General features: G+C 35.3%; 2 protein-coding genes across 12 annotated transcripts in view; one reads left to right on the forward strand and one right to left on the reverse strand.

The window, feature by feature from the left end:
- The window catches only part of LOC127867392 (40S ribosomal protein S2), a 46,675-nt gene extending 40,460 nt beyond the window's left edge, over window positions 1–6,215 (forward strand). Inside the window, exons 3-5 of one of the 2 annotated variants that reach the window (XM_052408516.1) lie at window positions 2,645–2,818; window positions 3,349–3,508; window positions 5,977–6,215. In XM_052408516.1, coding sequence (XP_052264476.1) covers window positions 2,645–2,818; window positions 3,349–3,508; window positions 5,977–6,140 — 498 coding nt within the window. In that variant the 3' untranslated portion in view covers window positions 6,141–6,215. The remainder of the gene's footprint in view (window positions 1–2,644; window positions 2,819–3,348; window positions 3,509–5,976) is intronic. The other variant, XM_052408515.1, reaches the window with a different exon arrangement.
- Window positions 6,216–9,893: 3,678 nt separating this feature from the next.
- The window catches only part of LOC127867379 (glutamine--fructose-6-phosphate aminotransferase [isomerizing] 1-like), a 79,978-nt gene continuing 75,528 nt past the window's right edge, over window positions 9,894–14,343 (reverse strand). For all 10 annotated transcript variants that reach the window (XM_052408488.1, XM_052408483.1, XM_052408482.1 and 7 more), the window contains one exon: window positions 9,894–13,716. Coding sequence is in view for 2 of the 10 variants with exons in the window: in XM_052408483.1 (XP_052264443.1) it covers window positions 13,675–13,716 (42 nt within the window). In the remaining 8 variants the exon portion in view is untranslated. The remainder of the gene's footprint in view (window positions 13,717–14,343) is intronic.

The raw sequence follows: 14,343 nt of genomic DNA on the forward strand, positions 1-14,343 counted from the left end.
CGATTCCGCTTAGAATGGCCTTTAAGTAAAGGTATGGTTATGGGGGTCTCTATGTGCAAAATGTTGCATTTATTTTCGCTCAAAGTTGTCGCTTTTACATTGAATTATATAGGGAAACTATTTGGTGTATTATGACCTGCAGCATGTACAACGTCGCGTCATTTGCATTTTGACATCGCGTGCGTGTATTGAGCGTTTTAACAAGCACACAACACGTCGGGGGAATGACGCATGTTCAGAGGCAATATTTCATCAAATCTATAAATAGTCACTTAAAATTTATTTGATACTATAGACAAATGGCAAGGTTTGTGTTAAAGAAAGAATTGAGAGCTTTTATCGTAAATGGTTACCAGAAAGTGATTTATAAAAACAGATAATCGTGTAATAAACAAAAATTTGAAAAGTAGTAAGTATACAGTAATAGAGTGGGTTGAAACGGATGTATTGGGGAATCGATCGTGTCGGGATTTTACTATCTGTGCGGGATATTTTTTAAAGTTTTAAAACAATTAAGCAGTGTAAAAAATTATATATATTGTAAATGACTGGGGCATTTTCTTGAAAAGTCATAGCGCACCAAATGACGTCTTTTGACGCTGTTTTTCTTTGAGTTTTAACGCACCACAGAACGTGAATTGACACGTTAAATTAAAAATAAATCAACGTCGGGAGGGGACACCCTTACCAAACCACCCCTATCAGCCATAGGGCGCTTAACAAAAAATCTGTGGAAGGCACTGTTGGTAACATTATCATTGGCTCAGTCATTTACTTAAGAAATAATATTTTTCAATCATGGTTTGTTGTCGAATAACCCACAGTAAGGAGTATAGATGCGAAGGAATTAAATCACGAGTGCGAAGCACGAGTGATTTGATAACACGCATCTATACAACTTACTGTGGGTTATTCGACAACAAACCATCATATAAAAATATTATTTCGATTCTAACACGATTCTGATTGATTTGTTTCAAACTTTAGGACGTGAACTATATTTTTCAATACCCCGCCCTTCTTAGTACTAAGTTCACTATTAATTGACGTCATTGAATTCTACAAACATATGACGTCATTTTCATTCATAAATATTTTGCAAATGACGTCAATTTCATTGAAAACAACAATCGTAGAAACTTAATGACGTCACGTGTATTGATGCTACTGAAAAGCTGACATGCTATAAATGTTTTCTGAATTACGTTTCCTAACAAATAACATTCTTTGTAGATGTGGTTATGCCACCAAATACACAATTTGTTGTTTCATTATTTTTATATACATGCTACATTTATTACATTTCTTTTAGAGCGGGTTTTAGCACGTGCATTTTACTGCAATATTTTCTAAATTTATTCGGAACTATTTTCGATGCATTAAGCTCCGCCCATAAGTTATTGCAGAATAACCCACACTTGATTTCCTTCTTTGTCTATAGAAAACAAGTCGCGTGCCGTGTTAGAATAACAATTATTATGCCCCCCTTCGAAGAAGAGGGGGTATATTGCTTTGCTCATGTCGGTCTGTCGGTCGGTCAGTCTGTCCGTCCACAAGGTGGTTGTCAGACGATAACTCAAGAACGCTTGGGCCTAAGATATGAAACTTCATAGGTACATTGATCATGACTCGCAGATGACCCCTATTGATTTTGAGGTCACTAGGTCAAAGGCCAAGGTCACGGTGACCAGAAATAGTAAAATGGTTTTTGAATGATAACTCAAGAACGCATACGCCTAGGATCATGAAACTTAATGGGTAGATTGATCATGACTTGCAGATGACCCCTATTGATTTTGAGGTCACTAGGTCAAAGGTCAAGGTCACGGTGACCCGAAATGGTAAAATGGTTTCCGGATGATAACTCAAGAATGCATACGCCTAGGATCATGAAACTTCATGGGTAGATTGATCATGACTCGCAGATGACCCCTATTGATTTTGAGGTCACTAGGTCGAAGGTCAAGGTCACGGTGACCCAAAATAGTAAAATGGTTTTCGGATGATAACTCAAGAACGCATAGGCCATTGATCATGAAACTTCATAGGTAGATTGATCATGACTTGCAGATTACCCCTATTGATTTTGAGGTCACAAGGTCAAGGTCACGGTAACCAGAAATAGTAAAATGATTTTCGGATGATAACTCAAGAACGCTTTTGCCTAGGATCATGACACTTCATAGGTACATTGATCGTGACCCGCAGATGACCCCTATTGATTTTCAAGTCACTAGGTCAAAGGTCAAGGTCACAGTGACAAAAATCGTATTCACACAATGGCTGCCACTACAACGGACAGCCCATATGGGGGGCATGCATATTTTACAAACAGCCCTTGCTGATTATATTATGTGTACTGAAAAGTGTATTTTGTATGATCACATGGATTCAATTTAAATTGAATAAATACTAGTCAAACAACAGTGTTAGCACAAAACATTAACTTAAACAAATGTATTTTGGTCCAATTATGTTTCAAAATTTACTGAACGAATTAAGGTGCAAAGATGTCAGTGATTGAAATATAACCCATAATGTGTACCTCTCAAATTCAAGTGATTTCACTGTAGTTTGAAATAGAAATAATGCCTTGGACATGCAGTAACAGAAGAATACATGAGATTTGAATTATTTTTTTCAGGCTTTTGTGGCTGTTGGTGACCACAATGGTCACGTAGGTCTGGGAGTGAAGTGCTCCAAGGAAGTGGCCACAGCCATCCGTGGAGCCATCATCCTGGCCAAGCTCTCCGTGATCCCTGTCAGACGTGGTTACTGGGGTAACAAGATCGGCACGCCACACACTGTGCCATGCAAGGTAAGGAACAGGCCTTTTGTTAAGCATCAGACCTCACCAAAAGTGTTGTAATGTGGAAAAGGCAGGCAATATTCTGCTCTTGCGTACTTGTGTGATTTCATCATTTAAATTTATTTTGTGTTTGATATTTCTCAAACTTTTATATTTTATTTTTTTCTGTGTTTTTCACTGTTTTTTGCACGAGATGTCCGAAATGAGTTTACATAATTTTTCTCCCCTCCAACTTCTCAATCGTAATCCTGAAGTAGTGTTTATTGTGCATTATAAAATGGAAGACGAATGTGTATTGTTTTATTTTATGCAGTCTTGAGGAATATTTTCAAGACAAATCATATTGGATTTTTTTAAATTTTGACCTGAAGATTTATGGCATGTATAATTGTTACTGCCTCGTATCCTTATGTAGGCAGACTTAAATAAAAAAAATCTTACAAAAAAATCTAATGACTTGAATATATATCAATTTAATCAAATGCCATAGACAAGTCAAATTTTTGCATTACTTGAAATTTGTTCTTGCATGTTTGCAGGTGACAGGAAAGTGTGGTAGCGTCCTGGTGCGTCTGATCCCAGCTCCCCGTGGTACCGGCATCGTTAGTGCTGAAGTACCGAAGAAGCTGCTTCACATGGCCGGTATCGAGGACTGCTACACAGCTGCTAGAGGCTGCACAGCAACGCTTGGCAACTTCGGTAAGTTACGGCAGTATCCCTACTTTCATTTCAGTCTTTTATTAACCAGGTTTTCCGAAGGAAAAACTGGTTATTAGATTGGCGAATGCGGGCGGGCGGAACAAGCTTGTGTGGGCCATAACTATGTCGTTCATTGTCAGATTTTAAAATCATTTGGCACATTTGTTCACCATCATTGGACGGTGTGTCGCGCGAAATAATTACGTCGATATCTCCAAGGTCAAGGTCACACTTTGAGTTCAAAGGTCAAAAATGGCCATGAATGAGCTTGTCCTGGCCATAACTATGTCATTCATTGTGAGATTTTAAAATCATTTGGCACATTTGTTCACCATCATGGGAAGGTGTGTCACACGAAAGAATCACGTCAATATCTCCAATGTCAAGGTCGCCACGACTAAAAATATATTTTTTTAAAAACAAACTTACAAAGGGGGTTAACTTTGTTTGTTCATTTCAAAAGTTCAGTTTGAGTTTTCTCCCTTTATCAGATTTTTTTTCACAATGAAAACCTGGTTTTGTGACAATTTTGTCCCTTGTTTATATTCTCTTTATTCCAAAGTGTTTACAAAAGAGATGAAGCTGCAACTCTTCAATAAAAAAAATATATCGGTGTATAATTTGAGAAAACAAACGGCTTGATTTATTTAGTTGCGTGCTTGATGCGAAAAAGTGCCTTTTCCGCTCCATTTTGGGAAAACGCCACACTGGCATTGGGGGAATTTCGCATCGTGAAAAACCCCATTTGTGGGAAAAAATAATCGCAAAACTTGCTCAATTGGGAAAAATAATGGCATGTAAATAGTGTTTCTTATATTTCAAAGAAGTCAACTGGTAAATTACGACTATTTTGATAACATATTATTAAAATTTTACAAAATATTCTGAGCATGTGTGATGAGTGCAGTTTTTTTTTACCTGATTTTGGAGAAAGGGTCTGGCATTTTTGAGGGGAAAAAAATTGCTCAAAACGCTGCATTTTTGGGCAAATAAGGAAAGTCTTAAATAATCAATTAACATATTTTACTGTTTTTACAACAAATTCAAGGCAGCAAATAATTTAATTGTACAATATTGTTCTATTGTCTACACTGGATAAGGTTAACTATAATTAAAGGTTTGAAAAAATCAAAAACAAAATATTTTGTGGATTTGTCAGTGTAAAAACATTTAGGGAGCCTCGGTTCTCTGACACATTTCAAGTTTCTATTGTAACCAAAACTAACTGCACATTCTATCCAGCCTGGTCTATATTGTAATGTAGACTTGGTGTGGAATCTGTGCATATAGTAATGTCTATTCTTTTTTGTGAATTGAAGAATAGCAACACACTATTATCCCCTTCCAAAGGGGTAGGGATATGGACTTTGCGTACATCTGCCTGACACAAACTTTTCATGGCTATATTTCAGATATGGTACACGCTTTCAAAATGAAACTTCATTGGTGTATAGATTTCAATGAGGAAGATTGCAATGCATTTCAAAAATAATCGCACACTTTGTTATTTACATTGCCCTGTTCATCCATCTGCATCTATCAATTAACCAATGTAATTCGGCCGGGGATATCAATTCAACAAATGTGCTTGTTGTTTAAGATTGTGTGCTATGTGATTGGCTATCACATATATTTTGTGTTGTTTGCCCAATCTATGGCTGCATTAACGCTTTTTGTCTACTATAGAATATTTTGTGGATTTGTCATTGTCAAACGTTTTGGGAGCCTGAGTTCCCTGACACATTTCTAGTTTCTCTTGTAACTATAGATACCTGCACATTCTATCCAGCCAGTTCTATACTGTAATGTAGACTTGGTGTGGAATCTGTGCATATAGTAATGTCTATTCCTCCTTTGTAAATTGATGAATAGCAACACATTGCCTTGTTCATCGATCTAAATACATCAATAAACAAATTTTATATGGCCTGGGATATCAATTCAACAAATTTGCTTGTTGTTAAAGGTCGTAAGCTATGCGATTGGCTATCACATGTATTTTTGTTTTGTTTGCCCCATTTTTGATGCTTTAAGGCCTTTTTGTCTACTGAAAAATTAAAAGTAGATTTTAAGTGTCAAAACCTTTTTTTGGAGCCTCAGTTATTTACACATTTCTAGTATCTCTGGTAACTAGCTACCTGCACATTCTATCCAGCCAGTTCTATATTGTAATGTAGACTTGGTGTGGAATCTGTGCATATAGTAATGTCTATTCCTCCTTGTGAATCGAGGAATATCAACACACTATATTGTCCCCTGCCAAAGGCAGAGGGATGTTTAATTGGCCATCTGTCACAAACTTCTTAGGGCTATATCTCGAACATTATTTAAGATTTCAACATGCTTGTGTTTTCTTGCTAATGCCATGTTTTTGACCATTGCCCAGACTTGGAATTGTAAGTGTTATACACTAGTTCTGTACTGGATCGATACTTGTGTGTTACTTAATATATACTTGTGTTTTCCAGCCAAGGCCACATTTGCAGCCATTTCCCAGACGTACTCGTACCTGACCCCTGACCTGTGGAAGGAGACAGCGTTCACCAAGTCTCCCTACCAGGAGTTCACAGACTATCTGGCCAAGCAGCACAGGCGACCCGAGGGGCAGAGGCAGGAGCAGAAAGTCTACTAGACCCATACACACACTGGGTCCCAGTCTGTGACTTGTTCTCCAAATAGAAAAAAATAAATAACTTGTAAAACAGAACTGTTCATTACTTAACCCTTTACCAATCAACGTGCTTATAGTCCATTAGAAAATTAAATTGAAACTAGTTGTGACACACAGAGTCTTGTGACTAGTCGCACATTATATCATACACAGTGTTGGGCTCGTTCTCCAGGAGTAGAAATTCTCCTTGCTGCTTACTTGACCAAGTTACTTTTTATGCAAAGAGAAACAATAAACTATTAGTCAAACAAATGTCTTCTTTAGAAATCATTTTAATTATACCCCTATTACCAATGGTAATGGGGGCTATATAGGAGTCACTTTTTCGGTCTGTCCCGAAAGCTTGTCTGGGCCAAAACTAAGTTGTTCATTGTGCGATTGAAAAATCAATCGGCACAATTGTTCACCATCATTGGGCGGAGCGTCATGCGAAAGAATACTGTCGATATCTCAAAGGTCAAGGTCACACTGAGTTTAAAGGTAAAAAATGGCCATAACTGAGCTTGTCAGAGCCATAACTTTGTCATTTATTGTAAGATTTTAAAATCATTTGGCAGATTTGTTCAGCATCATTGGACGGTGTGTCGCCGAAAAAATAACATCCATCTCCAAGGTCAAACTGAGTTCAAAGGTAAAAAATGGCCAAACATGAGCTTGTCCAGGCAATAACCATGTCGTTCATTGTGAGATTTTAATATCATTTGGCACATTTGTTCAACACAGGGTTGGCATATTGACCGGTCAATTGAGTATTGACCGGGCCGGCGGTCAATACCCGGTAAAAACCGGTCATTACTGGTCAATTGAAAATTGTAGTATGTAAACATCACAAAGTAGCTATTTTATATTAAATCAATAATTATTCTGTAATTCATAAACTTTGAGTCATTTATTGTAAAAAAATCTTTAAAGTTGTATAAAATTAAATCTTTATTATTTATGGAAATGGCCTCAAATATATAAGGACTCTGGCAATATTTTTATCTCGGTGTATCACATCTGTTACTAAAGTATTATTACTATTGTAGTTACCATAGTATTTCACTTGTCTATTGATATATCTATTTGATAAGCAGATGGACAAACAGAACTCGTGTGTTTTCTAGGGTCATAAATCTGGCCCCTAAGCCTTAATTGGTAATAAAATCCATGCAGTTTTATGTCTCTGATATTGACAATGAAGCAAATCTGCCCTTAGGCTATTTCAGATCACTCGCACAAAAGATTACTTGCTATTTATTTAATAGTAACTTCTAAGTTGTCTCCTTTCTGTATTATGAGCGTTTTTTTTTCCTTTCATATTAAAAGTTCAATTGGTATTCAAATGATCAAAGTTCTTGATTTTGACAACAAAAATGTTTTCAAATTGTGGGTCTACTCTAGACTCTTCAATTATTGTTTTTTTTTATTAATTATTTCTTATTATGTTTTTTATTTTTATATCAATGGAAAATATAAGAATTTTTCACTATTTTGTTTAAAAATTATTTAAAGAAATCTAGGCAAGATAACATGATAAGTAAGGGTCGTGTCAAAAAGGTGCCATTTAAGGCCCTATTATCAGTTTTGGCTGCCCCATCCTGTATAGGTGTTACTGAGAAGACTGTGGGGACAGTGGTGCATGAGGAACAACTCGCACACAGTAATTGACAGGTTCTTGTTGAATCAAGCACAGAATTATCTGAGCATTCATAATTCATTAGAATTGAAAAAAAGTTCAATCGACCAGAAAAATCCAATCGACCAACTTGGACTAATTTGCAAAATGTCGAGAGATTGGCCTACAAATTGCATGAACAGGTATAAAATAGTGGGTATTAATAGCTTAAGACATTATTGGCAACATGTCTGTTTAATTTATATTATCAACATAGTTTAATAAGGCATGGATAATTAATTAAAATTGGGGGTAAAGTTCAATCGACCAGTAATGACCACTTCAGGAGTATTGTCCGGGGCGGTTTTAACCGGTAAAAAACGCTGGTTAAAACCGGGGGGCGGTCGATTAGTGCCAACCCTGGTTCACCATCATTGGACAGTGTGTGGCGCGAAAGAATTAGGTCGATATCTCCAAGGTCAACGTGACACTTTGAGCTCAAAGGTAAAAAATGGCCATAAATGAGTAAATTTCTGGGCCATAACTGTCATTCATTGTGAGATTTTTGAAATCATTTGGCACATTTGTTCACCATCATTGGATGGTGTGTCACGCGAAAGAATTACGTTGATATCTACAAGGTCAAGGTCACACTTTGAGTTAAAAAAAGGCCATAAATGTGCTTTTCCGGGCCATATCTATGTTGTTCATTGTGAGATTTTAAAATAATTAGTTCACCATCATTGGACAATATGTTGCACGAAAGAATTATGTCGATATCTACAAGGTCACACTTTGAGTTCAAAGGTCAAAAATGGCCATTAATGATAATGGCGTAATTCTTTAAAATCGCCATAATAAGCTCTTGTTTTGTGAAGAAAGCATGCAAAATAGTCTGTCAATGCGGCATGTGGGGGTATACGTCACGTCTGACACAGCTCTAGTTCTTTATATTTGGGTCTGAAGTTAACAGACTGGTACTCTGCAGGCCTTTAAAGTTTTGAGCAATGGGACCCAAGGCACCATAGTTCTAGAAAACCTTTAACACATTATCTGCAATGTATTCACCCTACAGAAAAAATATAGCAACCTGAACAACACATCTGCCTCAACCTAATTGTCAATTACTCTGAAAATCTCTGGTTAATAATTGTTATATAAGCTATATAAATAAATATTGTACTCTACAAAGTTGAATATAAATATCGTTGTCAATTTCTCTGAAAATCTGTATGGCTTATAACAGTTATATAAGCTATATCAGTAAATATCGTATTCAACAACTGACAACTTATGGGCTAGATAGGACGAAAACCAGCCTAAACCAAGGTGTTCTCTGTTGCCAGATAAGTTTGTGTTTTTAAAAACATGAGATCCCTGTGAGAACTGTTTTGCAGTCAACCCTCAATGAAATAATTGATGTAGCTATTAGAATTTTTTTTCATTATCAACCCTTGATAAAAACGCTGTTGGATCTATTAGAAGTATTGTTTCACAATCATCCCTCAATAAAAGCACTGAGGCATCTACTAGTATTTTAATTATTGTTTCAAATCAACTCATGCAAGCACTTATGCATCGTTAAGAAGTATTGTTCTGCAATCAACCCTCAGTGAAAGCATGGATGCATCTATTAAAACTGTTGTTTCAAAATCCTCAATAGAAGCACTACTGCATCTATAAGAACCATTGTTTCGCAATCAACCCTCGGTGAAACCATGGATGCATCTATTACAACTATTGTTTCACAATCCTCAATAGAAGCACTACTGCATCTATAAGAATTATTTTTTCGCAATCAACCCTCGGTGAAACCATGGATGCATCATTCTGTTGAAACTCTTGTTTTGCAATCCTATGTTATATTCTCATTGTCAGATTTTATCAGCTGGCAATAATTTTTCAGCCAGCAATCGACTGAAATGCCATCCTGCATTGGTTTGTTAAATAAGTTCAAGTAAAAAATCTAGTATGATGGACCACATTCAACAATTCAAGGTACACTGTGTGTATAAGAGGTGATTGAAATTATCAAGTGGACAATTTTTAAGCTGATAAAACGACTACATGTAATGAGTGTTTCATAATTTGTATGTCAATAAGGATAAAACAACACAACTGTTTTAACCCAACTTATTTATTTATTAGTTTGCCAGTTGTAAACATATCTCAGTTTAATAAGGAATATGTATAATGATGAAATAAATATATGTTACATCACCCCTAGCTAATTCTACATTATTAAATTAATTGAAAAGTACAAAGAGGCTAATGGCAAGCATAACATTTAATCTTTTGCCTGCCCTAAAAAAGTCAATTTGTTCTGTTAAGTAAATAAGCAGGAAAACAACATCAGAATAAATATTGCATAAGCAAAATTAAACTTCTTGTGACAAAATATTGTATTCATTTTGAGCAATCAAAAATTTGCAAAAGCAAACAAGTGGTTGGATATATCGAAACAAGGGACAAAATTGTCACAAAACCAGGTTTTCATTGTGAAAAGAAAATCTGATAAAGGGAGAAAACTCAAACTGAACTTTTGAAATGAACAAACAAAATAAACCCCCTTTGTAAGTTTGTTTTAAAAAAAAATCTATTTTTAGTCGTGGCGACCTTGACATTGGAGATATTGACGTGATTCTTTCGTGCAACACACCGTCCCATGATGGTGAACAAATGTGCCAAATGATTTTAAAATCTCACAATGAATGACATAGTTAGGGCCAGGACAAGCTCATTTATGGCCATTTTGAACTCAAAGTGTGACCTTGACCTTGGAGATATCGACGTAATTATTTCGCGCGACACACCGTCCAATGATGGTGAACAAATGTGCCAAATGATTTTAAAATCTGACAATGAACGACATAGTTATGGCCCGGACAAGCTTGTTCCGCCCGCCCGCCAGCCAGCCCGCCAGCCCGCCCACATTCGCCAATCTAATAACCAGTTTTTTCCTTCTGAAAACCTGGTTAAAAATTATGTTAACTTCCTTTAAGTTTAAGCGACCAAATATTAATACAAGAACAACACTTCACAATCATTTTGAACCCAAAACCCTTTCATAATAAAGAAGTTAACAGTGCATCTTCAACCAACCGCATTATCCAAATATGTAGTTAATTTCCTAATTAATGATATATAATAAAAAAATTATGTTGATAGATTTGAAATGCATCTAAACAGCATTTTAGTTTCTTTCAACACACAAATGTTAATTTTTAAAATGGCATTAGTCCGCCAAATAATTTAGTATGAAACTGTCATATCTGGTAAACATGTCTGTATCGGATGCATAGGTCAAACATCAAAATATTTTGTAAAGGGTAAATGTCTACTCATCATATTTCAATCACACACAAAACAGAATTGAACACACATTTTGGGCTGAGATTTCACAATTTGAGATTTCATAGTGTGAGAATTTGGTATGTGAGATTTTACAATGTGAGAATTAATTTCTTATGATTAACTGTTACTATGATGAAAACAAATTAAAGAAATACTTCCATAGGTTACTAACACTTAAGTGACAATTGACCTGATATCATGTTAGACAACTGGAAACAAGTGTGCCGCAAAGAAGAATCATGGTTTCGACACTGAAATAAAACACCTTTGTACATTGTATTACATAGGGATGTATGGATATACTGGGCAAATCACATCAGGCTAACAAGTGCTGCAACTATTAGAGCTTGTTCCTGAGAAAACTGGGACTAAAGCATGTGCATTAAGAATTGTCCCAAATTTAGCCTGCAGTGCCAACAGGCTAGCTAATCAGGGGCAACACTCAACTTGTATGGATTCTTTCATTTAAATAAATTCTCTTCTTAACCCTTTCAGTGCGGGAACCGAATTTTGAAGGCCTTTGCAAACAGTTTGGATCCAGATGAGACGCCACAGAACGTGGCGTCTCATCAGGATCCAAACTGTTTGCTATTCTGATAATATTCTTTGAAAAAAATCGAAGAAAATGCTAATTTTAGAAATTCAGCAGACAACATTTTAGCAGATGACAAATTTCCCAGCATGCAAAGGGTTAACAAAAATCCAGTCTAGGATGATACTTTAAGCACATGCATTAAGCCCAGTGTTCTCTACAGACTGGCTCACAGACTGGCTCATTTAAATGTATGTTCAACACCATCTTCTTTTGTAATGTTTCCAAAATTTTGGACACAAGATCATGAGTTTTTTTTTTGGAATTCTTGAATGTTCTGTATAACACATTATTATTGGAATTCTTGAACGTTCTGTATAACAAATTTGAATTTTATAAATCAATTATTTTTTTGTACAGATTTATAAGCAGATCTACATTTGCATTTAAAGGGGCCTTTTCACGATTGGGTAAATTGACAAAATTGAAAAAAGTTTTTTTCAGATTCGCATATTTTCGTTTTAGTTATGATATTTGTGAGGAAACAGTAATACTGCACATTTACCATGCTCTAAAATAGCCATAATATGCATCTTTTGATGATTTAAAATCCAGAAAATTATAAAGCGTTGCAACGCGAAACGAATTAATAATTTGGAGAGTTCTGTTGTTGTCGTTATATTTTGTGAAACTACGAGGATTGCTTATATAAAGTATAACATACATATGTCATTGTATCCGAAAGGATGGCCGAGTGGTCTAAGTAGTAGACTTTTTACTCCAGGACACCAATGGTCAGTGGTTCGAGCCCTGCTGAGGGTTACCTTTTTTTCTTTTCTTTTTTAATTTTATTTTTGATATTTTACTGGAGCTTTTAAGATCCAATGTTTACATTTATAAAAATAAAGCATTTAATGACAAACTTCAAAACATGCCAAAATCTGTGAAAAGGTCCCTTTAAGAATAATAAGAAATAATTTGTATTTATATTATTTATATTAATGTTATTTATGTGTATAGGTTGAAAAGCGAATCAAAATGAATCATTTAACAATCTATGTGATGTCAGTCTGTCTTTAAAGTGAACATTGTATATCACACTTAATTAAACATTCGCACTACTGTTTATTGCAACGCTATAAATGTCAACGCTTTGTAAACTCAAACTGCAACGATTTTGATATATAAAAATGAAATACAAGCAATTTATTTTAGAAGGCTACAACTAAAAATGTCTATCTACTTTAGACATACAGCATAAATTAATATACAACATGATATTTGTTAAATAACATAAACTCATTATATATTCACCACCATACAAATTTTCCCCCAGACACAAATTACCGGTTTGTAATTCAATATACTTAACTCATAAATGTTTACACAACAAAAACAAAAACGTAAAATCTCCTAACAAACAAGGTTTATAAAATCTCTATTAAAAGTGTGAATAATCTAACCCTGTTAAAAGACTGTTAACTGGCAACATCAGAAGAAAATGTAGAAATAATGGATTTTTTTCGTCATTTGTAAAAGAAAAAATGCACTGAAACAAAACGGTCAAATTTGACCTCAAACCTGAATGGAAATATCCTGATTTAAAACAAAAAAAAATTGAACAACTCTTGGAAAAAGAATATGGAGTAAATGTAGAAAAGTGTCTACTTGATACAATAATTAACTATAAATTTGCATTTGGTTTGTATTATAAAGCAGTTTTGAGCAACATGTGATTGTACAACATATATTTTAATATGAAAGATGACCATATGCGTCTTCTAAAATTGAAAATTATAAATAACCATTCATGATAGAAAAAACAAATCACATAATTGCAACTTAAAGGCTAATGATTCAACATATAATTATGCTCATAAATACATAATTATATATGATGATATACACTCCTATTGTCTTTGATCAATACATGCTTAGCAACCAGTGCTAAGGTAACAAGGCAAGCATTGATGATAGGCAAAACATGGTCCCAGGTGATGTCACCATGACAACTAATTGGCGTGCACTTTCAGCAGGGCTCTTGGCTGGTCAACCTGCAAACAAAAATCATTATTATTGTATGCTTATTAAGAACTATATGTACACAAAAGTTGCTATAACCTTGTTGTGAAAAGAGATTGCTTCTTAAGGAGACCAGTTGTGCATGGAATTAACCCTTTGCATGCTGGGTAATTTGTCTTCTGCTAAAATGTCGTCTGCTGAATTTCTAAAATTAGCATTTTCTTCGATTTTTTTCAAAGAATACTATCCGAATAGCAAACAGTTTGGATCCTGATGAGACGCCACGTTCTGTGGCGTCTCATCTGGATCCAAACTGTTTGCAAAGGCCTTTAAAATTCGGTTCCCGCACTGAAAGGGTTAAACAAAAATATGTCATGAGCATGACCTGTCTTTACATGAATTATTTTATAATATTACGTGTTCTACAATACAGATTCATTATGTTCACAAAACTATTTAGAGCAGAGTAAGCTTTTGTAAACGAAATGCTGGAAGACACCTGTACAGCCATCAACTATTGCATGTGACAGAGAATTATTTTGGCTGTTGAGCATGTGCAGCTTACACCATTGATTTGACAAGATTTCTGCGGTCTGAGACATATGCCCCCCCCCCCCCAAACAGGGCCTTGAACTAGTGACCCTAATTTCAATAGGGGT

Source organism: Dreissena polymorpha, chromosome 2 (assembly GCF_020536995.1).
Source record: "Dreissena polymorpha isolate Duluth1 chromosome 2, UMN_Dpol_1.0, whole genome shotgun sequence".
Lineage (NCBI taxonomy): Eukaryota > Metazoa > Mollusca > Bivalvia > Myida > Dreissenidae > Dreissena > Dreissena polymorpha.